The sequence below is a fragment of the Mya arenaria genome, chromosome 5, assembly GCF_026914265.1.
Source record: "Mya arenaria isolate MELC-2E11 chromosome 5, ASM2691426v1".
Taxonomy (NCBI): Eukaryota; Metazoa; Mollusca; class Bivalvia; order Myida; family Myidae; genus Mya; species Mya arenaria.
In genome coordinates this window covers 47,660,838-47,678,337 of record NC_069126.1, presented here as the reverse complement: position 1 = coordinate 47,678,337, position 17,500 = coordinate 47,660,838, and the positions used below count along the sequence as shown (strand labels likewise).

Below are 17,500 nucleotides of genomic sequence, written 5' to 3'. Positions count from 1 at the left end.
TTGAACTGATCACTAGTGGGCTCTAGAGATGGAGTTGAACTGATCACAAGCGGGTTCAAGAGATAGAGTTGAACTGATCACAAGTGGGCTCTAGGTTGGAGTTGAACTAATCTCAAGTGCACTTTTGAGATGGAATTGAACTGATCACAAATCAACACTAGAGATGGAGTTGAACTGATCACAAGTCAGCACTAGAGATGGAGTTAATCTGATCACAAATGGGCTCTAGAGATGGAGTTCAACTGATCACAAGCCAGCACTGAGATCGAGTTAAACTGATCACAAGTGGGCTCTAGAGATAAAGTTGAACTGATCATTATGGTTCTATAGATGGAATCCAGACTAATATCCTTTCGAAATTGTAAAAAGTTTATAACATCCCAATATAATATCCCTATACATGTTTTTAAACAAACTCTTTTTCGTTCATAAATTTTATTCACACAAACACAAAAAAATTCCTGATGTAAATATACAAATATCAAATCACAAGGTATACATATAGGTCAAAATTAGAGTTTCAGTTTGTTAAGACTTTTCTTAGTTTGATCTTAAAACAAAATATTGATATTTAAATAATCTTACACCGATGTTTACAAGATCAGGGTATCATTCAGCTAAAACATAGTTTTTTTTCCCATTAAACTATACAATGTTCCTGTGGTCAACAGTTCTTAAATTTCCGGTCTGGTCTCTGGCCATTTCTGCTCAGGAAACTGAAATGAAAAGGAACTACTTTTTTAAATTGTTTTAGTAGTTTACAATATGTACATGTTTTTTTCAATTGTACTATATAAATATTATCAAACCCTCTAAGACCTGCTTTGGTAAAATACTTTCTGGGCTTGCTCAAATTCTGGATTTACATAGCATTTACATTGTGTGATACTGTTTCTGATAATGTTAGTAAAATATAGTAGTTTTTAAATCACATGATAAATCAAGTACCTCCAAGCAAAACTTTCCAAATATTTTTTTTGTGATGAAAAATTTGATTAAAAAGTTCAACATGTTTGTTCTTGGATGATTTACAAGGTTTTCTCAAGGATTATAACAGCTGGGGGTCCTTGGTCCCTTATTATTGACAAACTTGAGCTCTTTACTGAAGCTCTGTATGCAAAATACTTAAGACTAGTTGAACCTTGTCATTGTTTGCTGATGATGCAATGAACAAATATATTCGGTAATGTTGTTGTTGAAATTGTGTCCAATTCCTGTGCACCCCAAAATTTGATTTGGGCTTCTATGTTAAAATTTACAGTGAAAAATATCAAATTAATATTTCCTCAGTTTATAACAGTGAAATTCCCTTTTAATTTTACTAATAAATTACTATAAACTAATGGAAAGCATTTTACAGGTTAAAGTCTTTTATGTAGTTTGAGCATCTTGAAACCTGTTACACAAAGATAACTCTTAGTTGTCACCATTTTCTTCAAATTGGCAACAGTCAATCAATGGCAACAACTTCAAAATACCGAAGGAAACGCTGATTAATGTTTACAAACAGTAACTAAATAAAAACCTGTTGGTTCTTGCATTGTTCAGCGGGTAGCATGTACCTCCATCTAAAAAATAAAAAAACACCATATTCATAATTACGGTTAGAATATTTGTCTAACAAGCAATATTTATAAATAATTTAATCAACATACAACAAGATAGAAACATGTACTTAAAAAAATGAAAAGTGACTTAATTTAGGAAATTACTTAAAGCTGCGCTCTTACAGATGAAACGTTTTGATAACATTTATATTTTTACTTGGAACAAGCCAATTATTGCGAAAATGCATGGAAAACAGTTATATTAGACTGCAGACAAAAAATCAGATCACAGGTTTTTATATTTAAGTTCAAAAATTGATGTTTTATGCATTTTTCTCAAAGCATTTGTAACGGTTTAAGCAATAAAACATTAATCAACCGGGACTACTTTATGATAAAAAAATTTAACGAAATAAATCAGAGGGATGATTAAATAAAACTGTCATTTCCGAAACTGCTTACTCGGAAACATCAATCATTGCAAAATAGTACTCAATAGTTGAGATAAAAATGTAGCCGTAGAAATTCACCGAAGAAGTTCATTGCAGGATGTTGGTTCATATAACATTCAAGTTTCATTAAATTCTAGCAGCTAGTTACTGAGAAACGGCTGCAAACAATGATTTTTTAATAAATTAAGGGCAATAACTCTAAGGAAAATTGACCAATCCAAAAGAAAAATAGACAGGCATCATCACAGTATGTTGGTTCTTTTTTATTCCAAGTGTCATGAAATTCTACCAGCTAGTTGCATAGAAAAGGCTGCAAACATGGATCTTTTAATAAATCAAGGGCAAATAACTCATAAAGAAATTACACAATCCAAAATATAAATAAACAGGCATGACATCGCAGTATGTTGGTTCATATTTATTTCAAGTTTCAAGAATTTCTACCAACTAGTTGCTGAGAAATGGCTGTAAATGAGTTTTTCAAAAAATCAAGGGCAATAACTCCAAGTACAACTGACCAATCCAAAAAAAAATATGAACAGGCATCATCCCAGTATAGTAATTCATATTTATTTTAAGTTTCATGAAATTCTTCCAGCTAGTGACTGAGAAATGGCTGTGAATGTGCATTTTTCAAAAAATCAAGGGCAATAACTCCAAGTACAATTGACCAATCAAATTTTTTTTTTGGACGGGCATCATTCCAGTATAGTGGTTCATATTCATTTTAAGTTTCATGAAATTCTACCAGCTAGTTTAAGTTACTGAGAAAACGCAGGTGACGGACGGACCGACGGACAACGCCATTTCAATATCCCCCTCCCTATTTCATAGGCGGGGGATAATAATTGTAAAATGGTATATCTGTGAGAGTGCAGCTTTAAGATGCTTTATGAATACTAACACTGCATCACAACTGAGTTCAACTCAGTCAAGGGCTATTCCTACAAGATAACAGCAGACATGTGAACCTTTGGCAATGACAGAGAGGTAGATTTAGGTCTCAAAAGTGGTAGTTTGGGGTCAAAAGCGGTAGAATTTCTAATTCCTTTAATTTTCAGCCAAAAACAATGATGGGAACAATGTAAATCAGACGGCCAAAACAGGTCAGAGTGTAAGTGCAGACAACTGCATGTCAAATTTCCCGCCAAAATGTCATTAAATTTTATACACTGTAGATAATTAATAACACCTTTGAAATGTTGTTTTCTTTAATGTTTTGACAGTTTTATAATGTCTTTGATGTTTACAAAAATGCTGATTATTAGGATGCCAATTAAAAAAGAATGCTGATTAGTGGTCTTTTGTACCGAACTGGTAACTTGGCAACGATCTCTGCTGAAGTGTGAAGAGATTTGACAAGTTGTTTATTGCGCCATGTTCTTTTAAGTGGCAGATTAATATGGTATTTTAGCATGGTTGATAGAATTTCGATGTTTTTAAAAGGAAAGTTAAGGCCAATTTCATATAATTTTGATATTTTTAAGAGAGCTTTCAATATCAGTATAGCTGGAAAGCGGTATGGCGTCAGAAGGGTCTCAAACGCGGTATATTTTACCTACCGCCGGTAGTGTTCACATGTATGTAACAGAAAAGCCACTGCTCAATTTATAAACAATTTAAGAATTGTGGCTGCACATACTCAGGGTCCTTGTAGGTCCACATCTTAAAGCACCAGAGAGCCGCACACCCTCCGCCAAAAATGGTGAAGAAGTGGAGAGGCAAAAGCTGAAACAATGAAAGAAAATTTGTCAGCTTAGTAAACAGATTTATTGCACATTACTGAAATCAGTATATGGGACATGTAGGGATGGAAAATAAGTTTAAAATCATAATCGATCATCGGACATACTCGGTCAAGCCATTTCTATTAATTAATAAATGTCAAATATGTATGGTTTTTTCCCAATTTCAAGAAAAAAAATCCAAATGAGGTGAAATTGCTGTCAATAAAAGTCTGGCTACTTGACTTACACCCTGCCCCTTAGCTGGGGTTTCAGCGCGGGAATACTTCGTTCATTTACAATTTATTAATGCACTTATGGGTGACATTCAAGGTTCTGTACATTAATTTCACAGAAAAATGTTGCCCAAAATGATGATTTTGTTGAGGATTTTTCTTCCTTATATTGCCAATTATTACTCGACTTATAAAACTCTTTTTGCAAATTCTTTGTCCCAAATTGACAAAAAAAAGGCCTGAACTTTTTCCCATATCTGTAAATTTTTGTCCTAAATTTTCCCAATTTGTCTTTTCCCCAAAATGGACAGAAAAAGCACTTAAGGTTTACTTTAATGGTCAGGGTCACTAGTGAATTGTGGTGTAAGTGAATAGTTAAGGTCATTTGTAAATGCTGGTGTCTGTGAACTACACTATCAAATATATAGAGAGAATTTATTTAGTGGTCTCTCACTCTCTGTACCTTAGTTACATAGTCCACCTAAATGGCCGTCAACCAGTCTTTTGACAATTTTTAGACTATGGCAGACTGGTGACGTCCACCATCCCAGCAAAAAGTAGCAAACGGGCCTTGCGCAGAGGATCCTCGCGGCCACAATTTTTAAATTATCTTTGTTATAAATTCAAATTTCTACGAAAATATCATTGCCTACTATCAAACACACATTTATTTATGTCATTATGCCAAAAAAACATGTTCAGATACCATAATGCACTTACATGCATCGATTGTATCCATTAATCTGTAAATCTAGGACAAATCTGACAGGTTGTGTACATGTATGAAACGGGGTAGAGGATTTCGAATATTTTGGTCGTTAATAGGCTCGGTTAAATAACACTATTAAAATGCAACCATTTCAATGCGCTGAACGCTAACGTGTTTGATGGGTCAAGTTGGGAGAAGTTCATGATGATGATGTTCGTGATGATGATGATGATGATGATGATGATGATGATTAGGTATCACCATTTTTGAACACTGTTGCGTTGCTCTGCACAATACATAGAAGAGGGAGGATAACTGTGACTGCGCACAGGGTTAACCATCATTGACGGATGGGTACAAATTTATTCGATAAAAATCAACATGTATATAAAATGGTGGACTGCTACGCTCATTTCGTGACCCAGAGTATATTTATGTGAAAATAACGACTCTAACGACAAATCCAACCCAGTTAAGATCACTGTTAGGTACATTTGTAACAATTATATCATTATTAATCAACATCGATGCATAATATTACTATATATTCTTTCGTCCAGTGTTAAATGGTAGAGAGTTGTAGCGTTACAGGGATACACATGAAATGTCAAAATAATAAAAAAAGTATCCCTGATCGCTCATTATTGTAGCTACTTAGTTACAATGATAGTGCTGCATGTCCATTAAATTATTCATCTTTTGAGCACTGCATGTTAACATCCTTATTACACATGGGTATTGTGACATTACTGACACACCAATAATGCGACATTAGTTGATAAGATGACCTGTTCAGATACAAAATAATTCTGACTATTCCCCACCCACCTACGTAAGGCATGGATGAATACAATCACTTACGATGTAATGGTGCATTGTAGACTTAATCGTCATTCCTGCAGTTGATTTCACCCAATTTTCTGGAACCTCATAAGGGACACCTTTTAAATTGTGTTCGCTCAGCTTGACAAGCGTTCTCCGAAATAACCCGGCCATGTTCGAGCTGGTGATGAAAAAAATAAAATGACCTTGTTTAATCTCTAAGCTCTAGGATGATTGTTTTAAAAAAAATAACTTTGCAAGTTTATTTAGATAATATAATCAACAGCAATTATATTTATATCTTTTTCTTATATTTTATCGTTTTAGTTAGCAAACACAGTTAGTTACACATTTTACTTTAAATAGAGAATATAACATGATGGGCTCAATTAGTTAACTAAGATTTAACCGATTACAAGATGCAAGGTTATGTACCACCAGTGGTAGAAAGATAAGAGCTATCTTACCTGTTTAAAAATCTATGAATTTTATTTATATTTAAAAGTTTAAATTACTTTTTGGAATCAAACACATTCAAAATGTGAAAAGCATGCGGGTTTTCAGAAACATTATGGTACCGCTGATCACACACTTGCACTAAAAATAAAGCGGAAAATTGTCTGTTTCGCAAACCTGTTCTTTTTTTAATTCGTATTAGATATTATGGCATACGTACCTTATTAGGTTAGAGTATCGATGGAAACTGTTTTGAAATCATATACAATAAGTTTGTAAGGGATAAATCATGTATTAGTTCAAGTAATACAATTTTAGATTCTTTCACTAGCCACACTGGGATAATATATAGTGAAAAATAATCTTCGCATTGTCTCCCCTTTTCTTGAATGATTTGACTTGCTTTATGAAGGTATACAGTTTTTGACAAAAGTAAAAATATTATCTGTAGTAATGATAAAATGTGGTTTGCGTTATGCTCCTGATTTGGACTGGGATAGAATTTTCTTAAAATTGTTGATAATTTTCCATATTAAATCAATCAATTTGAATTACTAAATAACTAAAACTTACCTGATAAATCAACGGTGTAAAGTCATGTTTACTTTAAAAAGTTTGTTTTGTTTTATTTGAATTTAGTACGGTCTGCACGAGCACAGTGGCTTGACCCCGCCGTGAATGCCATAAACGACATGAGGTAGAAGTGAAAGCAATTTGCTGTCAAATTCAGAAATTGAAATACCTGAAAAAACTGAGTTAGATACAAGAGATCTGGGTGTGAAACCCTATAGCCACTGGCGAATAAACGACATAGTTCTTGAACGTGCTCGTTGTAAAGCACAAATACACGGGATACAACTTTCCTGGGTCGAGCCAGTTCTGAGTACTCCATTGTTTTCTTATAATGCCGAGCACTAGGTAAGGGAGCCACTGGTACCATATTTTTAAGACTTTCGGTTTGACGCTGCCAGAGTTTGAACCCCACAACTTCCGCACCCGTAGCGAACGTTCTCGTAACTGGCCACTGAGATGGCGAGGTCTTACTGTAAAAGAGAAATCTAGGAAATCTGATCAAACCAACCAGTACACAAGACTATTTGTTTGATACAATAAAGTGTGAGGTATTGTAAAACTTTACAGGAGTGCATAAAAATAATTCTATGTATAGTATAAAATCTGACTGGCTTTGTTCTGTTCGAAATAATTTAACCTATGATTGAGGCATCAGATAAATCATAATGTAGACACACTTGCTTCATTCGAGAATATTGTCAAATCAAGATTACGTGATCATTTTATTAAAAATTTGGGAAGTACATTACAAATTTCACGTAAATTACAAGTATTATAAGCAGGACTTTTGTTTAGAATCACATTTTAGTATAACTAAAAGTATTGGGGTGTTGATCAATGTGAGACTGCCTTTACAGGGTTATTTAAAGCAGGCGAGCCGATACGATACAGGACAAAGAAAAAAAAATCGCATGAGAGTGAATCACGAACGCGAACATGGTTTCCTGCGCCCCGTTCATCCCATATCGGGTCACCTACTAAACCCGTAATTTATGATATGATCTGTAAATTAAGTCATATTTCTACAAATTTAGGAGTATGAATAACAAACTTTTTTTTGGTTGAAGGTAGACTTGATAATATTGCAAGAGAATTAAGGAGTTTTAATTTGTGTCAAAGCAACTCTTTTGGAGATAGATTTCATTATATCTTTTAACGTAAACATTGACAAATGCAAAAAAACAACTTTTATCATTGATATGTTTTTCTATGTACTTAAAGATACATTGAAATTAGAAATATGGATGACTCTTGAAAATAAAGGTACTCTTTTGAAACTTGCCGAGTTTGCAAAACATAACGTTTTTATTTATATAAAATAAGCTTTTACTTCTGTCCATTTTTCAAATTTAATTCCTTATTCTCTATTATTAGTTGCCGCTTTGAAACGCGGTATTATCATGTCATAGGGTTATCTACATTCACTGATAATGTATTACATGTAGCTGGGACCAATAACTACCCGCATGTTTTAAAGGTATATTGTCTTATGTACTTCACCATGCATACACTATTTTGTGTTAATTGCCATTTTGTTTTATTTTGTCTTATTATATTGTTTAATATTGTCTCATGCTCATATTGGCAAACTGTCTGCCTCTGATGTTGTTGATTGTGTAATATTGTTACAATGTTGTGTAATGAATTTCACATATCCATTTTCCAGCGTTGAAAGAAAAAATAAATAAGAATCTGATTGTGTAATTTCCTAGCCACGGACTTATTATAACTAACTGCAAGTTTTGGATTGAATGTATTAGAATAGACCTTAGTGGGCGTATGAATACATGGCTAGTGCCCGTCTAGTGAAGTTTACATACAGTAACTACATAGACACGGAAATAACCTTACCTTTCTTTAATTTTTTTGTTAAAGCCCCTTTAAAAGTGGAATGACATTTACCTGCAGCATTTAAAAAGTATGTAGAAAAACAGATATGTTACAGTATCAAATATAGTGACACATCCAAGTTAACGCCTCCCACAGAAGTGTCATTAACATTCGAAAGGTTCTCTGCATCTATGACATGAATATGTTTAACATACCCACACTTAAGACAGACTGCCACGTATGTCTAATACATTATCATTATATGCTGTGTTCCTACACAAGTATCAGTGGATAATATGCACACACAATTCTGTTGAACAATGTACCTCAGAACACAATGGATCAAATGCACGAACACAAAATGACTCGAGCCTGTAATCTCATCATTTATCATATTCCCATCATTTATTGATAAAGATATCTTGACGCGCGTGTGGTCGGTTTTTAGACTATCTGCGCATGCGCGCAGGTAGTCTTAAGACCACAAACTCCAAAGAACTACTTCTATTCATGTCGTTTTAACCCATTTTTTTGTCTCAATGCGCTCTATGTTTAGCAGAATGACGTCGAAACCATACAAATGGATTGGTCGTGTTGCAGTCCGAGTATGAGTTTTTGCTTGTTCGGCTATTTCCGCGCTGTGATTATGCATCCCGGCGTTTTATTTTTAGCAGAATATAACTATTTTTAGATCGTTGTATTTATCAGATTAATGAGGGTCAAGATAATGGAGGCTCTGGTATGAAGATAACATACAGTATTGATGTTCACTCTAGTTTAGCCCATGATGTTTCAGAAATTATTACCGACCGTAAGTGTCACATCGCCTGCAGGATTTGTTCTGACGTGACCCTGAAGCATGCTTTTTCGTAATGGTGATTTTCTATTAGACTCTATGAGATAAGAAACAAATACAATTATTGTCTTAGTGTTAAAATAGTTGTATCTCAGGTTTCGCATTGCTAATGCTTCAAATACTATACATTGTAATTTACCTGCTACACAATAATAAGATACTATTCATTCTATGATTTTAGGCGTTTATATTTATAATGAGAAGTTTTCATTTTTGCATAAAAGCTTCGTTCCGGTGTATTCTTGGCATAGTTTTAGACATTAGGCTTTCAATTTATATAAGCACACATGCCCTGATACGACAGTGAGTCATGCATACGTTTGGTGAAGCAAAGTATTTCGGATTAAACCTGTTTAACATCCAAAGAGTACGAAACATTCATAACAGCACTAGTAATGTTTCTACAAAGGTACTTACATTAAACATAAATAACATTAAATTTATCAATAAACCTTAAAAAGCACAATCCTATTCTCATTCATGAAAACAGACTAGTTCCGATATTCTAAACATAGTTTCTACATACATTAACTGACCACATGTTTGTCCTCACCGCGGGAAAACGACCATCTGATTAGCTCTGCATTTTAAAAGGTATAATTGCTAAAGTTGCTCGTAAAAATAAAATCATTTTCCTTAAAGAATTAAAACGTGTAAGTTCATAAAATTGGTCGAATGTATGCTATCTAATCAAAGCACCGAAAAACCTTTAGACGCGATTGAAAAGAGCATTTACTGTAACATAGGGATACGTCGACTGAATTGATATAAAGCTGTGCATTTTGAATGGAATTATTGCTGAAGTTGTTTGTAAAAAAATGATTTTCCTTATATATATATATATATGATGTATTGTATTTTCCTATCGTATGATATATAATCAAAGCAACAAAAAACATTTAGAAACGATTGAAATAGGGCATGCATTGTAACACTAAATACATGGGGATAGGGGACTTCGACGATTGAAGTGACATTTTCAAAAACAAAATGACACAAGACGCCATAAAGATATAGATTATGTTTGTTTCTTCACCCAGTGCGGGCACAAGCGCTGTCGGCACATTTTTCACTTTTATTTAAGTGCTCTTCACCCATTCCCATAGTTCAAATAAAATTTGCAACTCTCACATATTTGCCCGCAGATAGTCTTTCAGCGCCTCGCGCTTTGATTATATTTGTGTGTCTCGCGTTTAGCGCCCCTCGGTTGGTAATGTTTGGGTTCCTACCATGTGCATCTAAACCAGGTTTACAGTTGAATGTTTTACTGCTGGGTTTGTCCTTGTTGTCATGGTATTATTGAGCTTAGGTAACAGTTCCGGTAATACAATTTTAACTGAACTTGAATTTTACATGTACCGTGATGTAAGTTTACCGACAACTTTTGCAAAATGTAGGTCAAACGATTTACATGACTATACAAGCCTGTAGCGATATATTTACATAAAGCATCCTTATATAGTGTTTAATTATACTGCCAGCAATACTTTTTGAAAATTCATAGTACAGCCGTATTCCATTCTACTGACGTCTCGCCATAACAATATCTTTTGTGTGATGTAAATCGACGCCAGAAGACTTAAATGTGCGCCATTAAAACGTAATATATTATGTAATAACTTGTCTTCTGAGTGATTTATAAATCAGAAATATATATAATCAAATGGTTATAGGTAGTTGCGTGTTGATCCGGAAGGTCATATTTGACTCTAAATAAATTTTGCTAGTGCCCGATGAAATCCGAATCTGCAATAGCGTCTCGTAAAAGCCGATTTATCAAAGCGAATACAATTCTTGTATGTAAACGCAGTACAATCACTTAAAACCCTAGTGTGATATTACTTGACTTTTCCGTTATTTCGCTGTAAACTTATTGAGTGTCCGACATTTTACAGAAAAAAATAGCACATAATTGGCGACGAATGTGTCATGGGATAAAAACAACAAGTAGCGGTTCAATACGAAACAAATATGAAACCATTTTCATAAAAGTCAACGGCTCGCTTTACACTTTTTAAACTTGTCCATACATTTTTTTGTATAAAATCGCAACTCATGATACATATCTTTTATCACCTTAATAGAGAAAGAACTTGTAGGCTGTGTGTTCATTTGTAGGTCCGCATTTTTTGCAATTAATTGTCAGCATATATTTTTGAAAACAGACCTGGGACAAATAATAAAGGGACTATAAACGAGCCATTACGGCTAAAAATGGTATTCCTACCCCCAGGTCTGACGAACAAAGAGAACACATGCTGCTCAAATAAATGCATGGTTATGAGAAAAGTTGAAAGCGGAACTTATAGACGTAGTATACTCATTCATATTTGAGGACAAATTCGTAATTTCGCCGCAAAAGGAAAGAAAAAAAGACTTGTGGTAAAAAAAATATTGTCAGTTTTTAGTAGTATGTCAAATGCCTGTGAGTAGGATTGTTATTGATCCCAGCAAATACCGTTTGATATATACAAAAATGACAACATTCTCAGCCTTCAAGAAATAATCCGTGCTTTTCGAAGTTCTTAAGGTATTCGACTGATAACTAAGCTAATACTCTGGAGGGTCCATGAACCATATAATGTTAAAATTGGATACTTGGAAAGTGGAAATCTTGTATTATTTGGAAGAGAAGTGCATGCTGATTACTTATATGTAAATCACTGCAGTTTGTTACCGAATATACATTATTGATAATGAAAGTTAGTGCATATTTACTACAATTGAAGTAATAAATTGTCTGTTTTGCAATATTTCAACTTACATACATGTATGTACGAATTCAACGGCTGACAAGCAAATAGAATCATAGTTACTGAAAAAAAAAACACATTCAGGAATATACAGCTTAGTTACAAGCACACAGATCACTGAACTAGTTACTATAACATTGTAATGATAATTATTGAAATAACCATGATTAGATCAAAAGTAATTATTACATAGACGATAGTCTTCTACCTGGTCCCGGATTGACACGTCGATTTTTTCTTAAGCCGGTTTAACAGTTTCACAGTGTGGCTTGATTGACGTAGCGAAGCTTATCCAGAGATATCATTGTCAGTTACTTTGTATTAATTGAATGTGTTTAAAATAATCATAGATCTGCTAATTTGAAACATGTATTTTCCTGTCATTTTTTTTCTCCATGTATTGAGAACGTGGACAGTCTTTTCACTCAATTTCCAAAATATTACCAGAATGGTGCTCTCACAAGCGTCCGCGCCAAAATTCAAGCCTCTGTTAGGGCGTTTTTGTTGATGCCAAAATAGTTTCAGTTTTGGTTACAAGGGTTTGGCTGTTAGGAAACATATTTCGAAAAGTTTCGCTTGAAGTAATAAATGCATGGCATTATGTACAGCTTCAACAACATGATCAAAAATCTGCATGTAGCTATTCTTTTTAATTTTTTCAATGGTACTGTACAGTACTGCTGTTAGCAGCTGTTCGTTTGCCTGTTTTAACACACATTGATCACACTCCTCCAGGTTTTTTTTCAAAGTGAAATTGTTTTCAGATGAAACAAACTGATGAAACGGAGACTGAAAGGGGGTTTCCAAAGTTTAGTTTAATTTAAACATTTATTATGCAGAAAAACAACAATACAGCATTTGTTACAAACATATAAAATAAAGGATTGGAACGGTAGAATTAACTAATAAAGTTCCTTTCCTTGAATGGTAATTTGCAATAGTATTAAATACAGGTTTTACTTAATAAAGGATTAATGTGATAGCTCTCAGAGTAGTAAGATGATTTTAGATAGAACGGTGGTAAATTTCAAATTTAAAGGAATTTAATGTAAAGTTTGATTCCAAGTAATTCCAAAGTTAAAATAACAACAATTTCACTTCTATTAGAACAAACAATAAAACTGGTTTCCATTTTAGTTGAAACCAATATACAACTGAGACTTGTTTTTATAATGTTTGTGCTAAGATTATAATACTGTCTGGATATTTATGTAATGTTTGTGAAGTCAGGTCGAAGCAACTGGCCACTGGTAGAGCTCTGAAAAGTTAACATCAGACCGTGTACTAAAGTATCAATATTTTGTACTGTGAAAGATATTTCATTGAACTTTTGTCTTAAAGCCAGCTAAGGGGTGATATGTAATCCTTCAAATGAGCAGGGAGTTATAAACCATTGCCGCCTCAAAGATAGGCTGGAATTTAATTACAGAGAGTGCATGTTTTTGTTTTTCAACATGAAAAATAATGAAAAATTACACATTTAAAAAGTTATTTTTTCTCATAAAATTTCTTTGTCTTTATATAATCTATTTTCTTTACTACTTACGATATTTTGCACTATGCAATTCATAAATGAAGCAAAATGATCAAAAATGGGCAACATTAATTAGCGCAACATGTAAGCTTTAAAATTACATAATAACTGTTCAAAGATTAATATATATAAAATACAAAATATGATACATCAAGTAAAGCTGGAAGGTCATACCCGATACTGGAACATCAGTTTATTATGAAAGTGCTTACAACATTGAAAAAATGTTCCATTACAATTTAGATTCAGCTAAATGTTTTTTTAAATTTTGGGCAGTTGAATCTCAACCAATCATTAATTTTATTACATGTATACAATATATCATATTTTGTTGTTTCTTTTTACTATTTGAAAATTATGACACTGAGTGATGCCTTAGAACTTGTAAAACTTAATTGTATGTCAAAGAACATCATATTACCTCTAAATTTGATAATCAGATCATCCAGTCTTGTTTATTTTCATTCATTAATTGAATTTCAGGTTAACCTGACAGGATGGCACAGAAAGCAATCCGTAATTCTGCAGTGAAAGTGAATTCGGAAGAACTGATGTTGCCTTGTGAATGGCAGCTTTGTTCTGCGGTGTTTAAATGTATGAACACGTTCACGGAGCATGTCAACAGCCACATGGTCGAGTATTTCAACAACAAGTCTGAGGACAATAGGGAAGGTAGGTCGGCAGTGTGTTCCTTATGTTGCATATCCCCTGCTTTGGTGTATGCGTTCAAGAGTATTTTTAGCTTGACTATTTGAAGAATAAGGAGGGCTATACTACTCATCCAGCGTCGGCATCGGCGTCGGCGTCTGGTTAAAGTTTTAGGGCAAGTTGGAATTTTCACTTATAAGTCCAATACCCTTCCTTCAATTGACTTAATACTTCACACAGTTGTTCAGGGCCATCACATAATGAGGTTAGATAACTCCATATTTACCTTTTAGGGCAAGTTGGGATTTTAATAAAAAAAACGCAGAATTATTGACAACCATCACGACCATCTTACAACAAGGAACATAACTCCATTTTAACCCTACATACAAATTATGGCCCTTGATTTTTATTTTTTATTAAATTTAATTTCTTTTGAACGGCACATTTTTATATTCTTAACCGCATTTCATATTGAATGACTTGCATCATTGTTTGGGCGGGCAGGTGAGAGGGCAGCATCAAAGTCACCATACGTATCAAATAATTTTAGCTTTTTAGCTAGGTTTGACATAAAGAGACCAAACTTGGTAAATACGAAGAGTTTATGGAGACCATTTATTGGAATGCGTTTGAGGCCCTAGGATCAAGGTTACTATTAGTAGAAAAAGGGTTGGTATTGAATAACTGAAGTAAGGGTCTACATATTGTGACCAAACTTGGTATATAGGAAGAGTTTATAGAGACCTTTCCTGAGATTGTGTTTTGGGCCCCGAGAGTTATAGTCTAGGTCAAGGTCACTGTTGCTAAAAATAGAAATATGGTTAGTTCTGAATAACTCAGTAAGGGTTGACATAGTGTGACCAAACTTGGTATATAGGACAAGTTTATGCAAAGCTTTCATGATGTCATGGATTGCTTTTTGGCCCCCTAGGATCAAAGTCATTGTTACAAAAAATAGAAGAAAGCAGTTGAAACTGAATCTCTTCTGCCAATCTTTAATCAAAGTGCTGAAAGCACTGATGGACTAGGGCTTCATTTAGGGGAATGTTGATAACCATGTTCTATGCATTAAACAAATCGGCTGACATCACAAGGGGTCACTGTTTAATGGGCTAGCTTAAACTTTAGACTAAAACTGCTTGCAAGCTGCAATGGAAATTTTAAAAGTGTGGGTAGAGGGGGGGGGGGGGGGGGGGTAAAGTGTTTAATCAGATAAAGTCATAGTTCTTTTGAAAATCTCAATGTCGTTAAATCAGACCTAAACAAATTAATTTACGTGGTTGGCGTATGTTAACCAAAGTACACATACTCCTTTAATTTGATTAAATCATTTTATATCAAAGGTCTGTAATTTGCAGTTTCAGAGAAGATTTTCAATGATGTAATTATATCCTATATAGAAAACCTGTCACTTCTTTCAGGGGAGCTTTAAACCACAGGGTCATACTTTGGATAATATTTGTAAAAGACATCAATAAATGCAACAGTTTGCCATTCTTGTATTGTCCTCTGTCTCTGTCCTGATAGCTCCCTATCTCAATAGTTGCAAATGGTTGTAGGTTCATGATTCTCCTGGTCATTGGTCATACAGAAAGATGTTGAATGTAGAATCAAGAAGCTTTCATTTCAGGCACTCCGAATTGAATAGAACTGTACCATTTGGAGTGCCTAGAATTTGTAGGATTCCCAGGCAACATGTATCAGGTGTTGCAGTACATTTACTTCACTACAAATACTTTTACCCGTCCTTGTAAATCTAAAAAGCTTTCATTTCGCAAAAGTAGTTCATATATTAAACTATAATAAGGTTGCTAAATCAGAGTTTGAATAATTCTGATATCTAGATGTGCCTTTAATTGCAGCAATTTAATGTCCAACTCATGATGTCAATTGAGCTGGTTCAATAAGCAATACTGCATTTCCTTGGTGTGGGGATTGCTTTATTAACTTGAATAAACAAACAGTTCTTGCGTTGGAAAGTACAATGTATTTACAATGTTACATGCAATTTTCTTGACCTGACTCCATCCAAGCCTTAAATCTAAGATCAACATGTACTTGGGGCTATGTGTTTTATCAATGAGAACTATAAATTATGTTCAATTTAGTGCCACTTATGATATATCATTCCACATACAAAACCACTAGAATTTTCTTTAAAACAACTAGCATTATTATCCTATGTTATGATAAAACCATTGCCAAGTTGATAATTTGAAAACACTAGAAATTTTATCTGGTAAGGGTTTAACATAGTCTTTCTAGACAGCTGGACTTGTTTTGCAGAAGTTTTGAAAGTCTAAAAAGTTCCAATTTTTGTATATTTTGTGCTTTATTTAATTTCATTCTTTGAAATTTGTTTTTCTTAGTCTTCAATCCCAAGCATACTTGTTCACATTTAAGTGCAAGACAAGTCTCTAAATTATGATCTGAATAAATTTTTATATTAATGTTATGTCACATAAACGATTAACAATGTATTGTGCTTTTTAAAAATAACAGTTTTTCATCTGTTTAAAATTATTTCAAATGCTGTGCATTGAAATTTGATTATGAGTTAAAACTATGATGGGAATAATTCAAGGGAATGTTTTTTTTGTGATTTCTAGCATTAAAATTGTCTGAATCGCATGAAAATTTATAAATTACGTAAGGTACCGGGTATTCTCAAATTGGTCACACTTTTTGAACGTTGTACTGTCTTCTTGTTTGTCTCAAATTTAATACAGCATTGGCTTCACTTGTTGTTTATTAAAGGGACTGTACACCAGATTGGCACCAAAAAAGTTTTGTTTTTTTCCTTTAACGAATCTAGGGACAATTTTTTAATAAACTATTTTACTCTTTGATATCGCTATTGTAAATAAAATACCAAAATGTAAAAAAATTGCAGTGCAGTGTCGAATCCACTATGCTTTGAAGACTGGGTGGAATTTCCAGATATATACCTAACTCGCTTAAATCACGTAATAACATCAACGGCAGATTACGCATAAGGAATGAATTATACTCGGTAGACATACAATGTACCTAGTAATCTTTTTTAAATGGAAAAACACGAAATAACTGCTATTAATAAATCATTTGTATACTATGTGCATCATCAGTTAGTAAGTTTCAATGCATTAATTGTACACATCGATACCAAGTTAATGTCAGGTTTCTATAAAAAAGAAAGTTTTTTCTTTTTCATTATTAACTGAGTACAGCTCATTTAAAATGTACCTTATAATGTCTGTGACTTATAAAATATTTAATAGTAATGGTCTGCAACCAAGATTTGTTTGAATTATCAAGGTTTCAAACTGCATAGTGTATGCGATTGGAAAGCTAATCTTGAAAGCTCCCTTAATATAA

At 33.6% G+C, this 17,500-nt stretch overlaps 2 protein-coding genes across 2 annotated transcripts in view; one reads left to right on the top strand and one right to left on the bottom strand.

The window, feature by feature from the left end:
• Positions 1-418: 418 nt before the first annotated feature.
• Positions 419-5,721, bottom strand: LOC128233812 (uncharacterized). The gene is made up of 4 exons (XM_052947669.1): positions 5,530-5,721; positions 3,642-3,727; positions 1,526-1,568; positions 419-716 (listed from the first exon to the last, which is right to left on the bottom strand). Exons 1-4 carry the CDS (start codon positions 5,662-5,664, stop codon positions 675-677), a joined length of 306 nt encoding a protein of 101 aa, XP_052803629.1. The 5' UTR covers positions 5,665-5,721; the 3' UTR covers positions 419-674.
• Positions 5,722-12,226: 6,505 nt separating this feature from the next.
• The window catches only part of LOC128235081 (histone H4 transcription factor-like), a 44,452-nt gene continuing 39,178 nt past the window's right edge, over positions 12,227-17,500 (top strand). Inside the window, exons 1-2 of the mRNA XM_052949796.1 lie at positions 12,227-12,264; positions 13,976-14,164. Of these exons, the coding sequence (XP_052805756.1) occupies positions 13,990-14,164 (175 nt within the window). The 5' untranslated portion in view covers positions 12,227-12,264; positions 13,976-13,989. The remainder of the gene's footprint in view (positions 12,265-13,975; positions 14,165-17,500) is intronic.

What these genes read in the sequence shown, in the direction of transcription:
- LOC128233812 (XM_052947669.1), bottom strand. Translation starts at nt 5,664, where the DNA reads ATGGCCGGGTTATTTCGGAGAACGCTTGTCAAGCTGAGCGAACACAAT. An exon ending in CTACAATGCACCATTACATC is followed by an intron (nt 3,728 to 5,529) that starts GTAAGTGATTGT and finishes TCATTGTTTCAG; the next exon opens with CTTTTGCCTCTCCACTTCTT. An exon ending in AACAATGCAAGAACCAACAG is followed by an intron (nt 717 to 1,525) that starts GTTTTTATTTAG and finishes TTTTCATTTCAG; the next exon opens with TTTCCTGAGCAGAAATGGCC.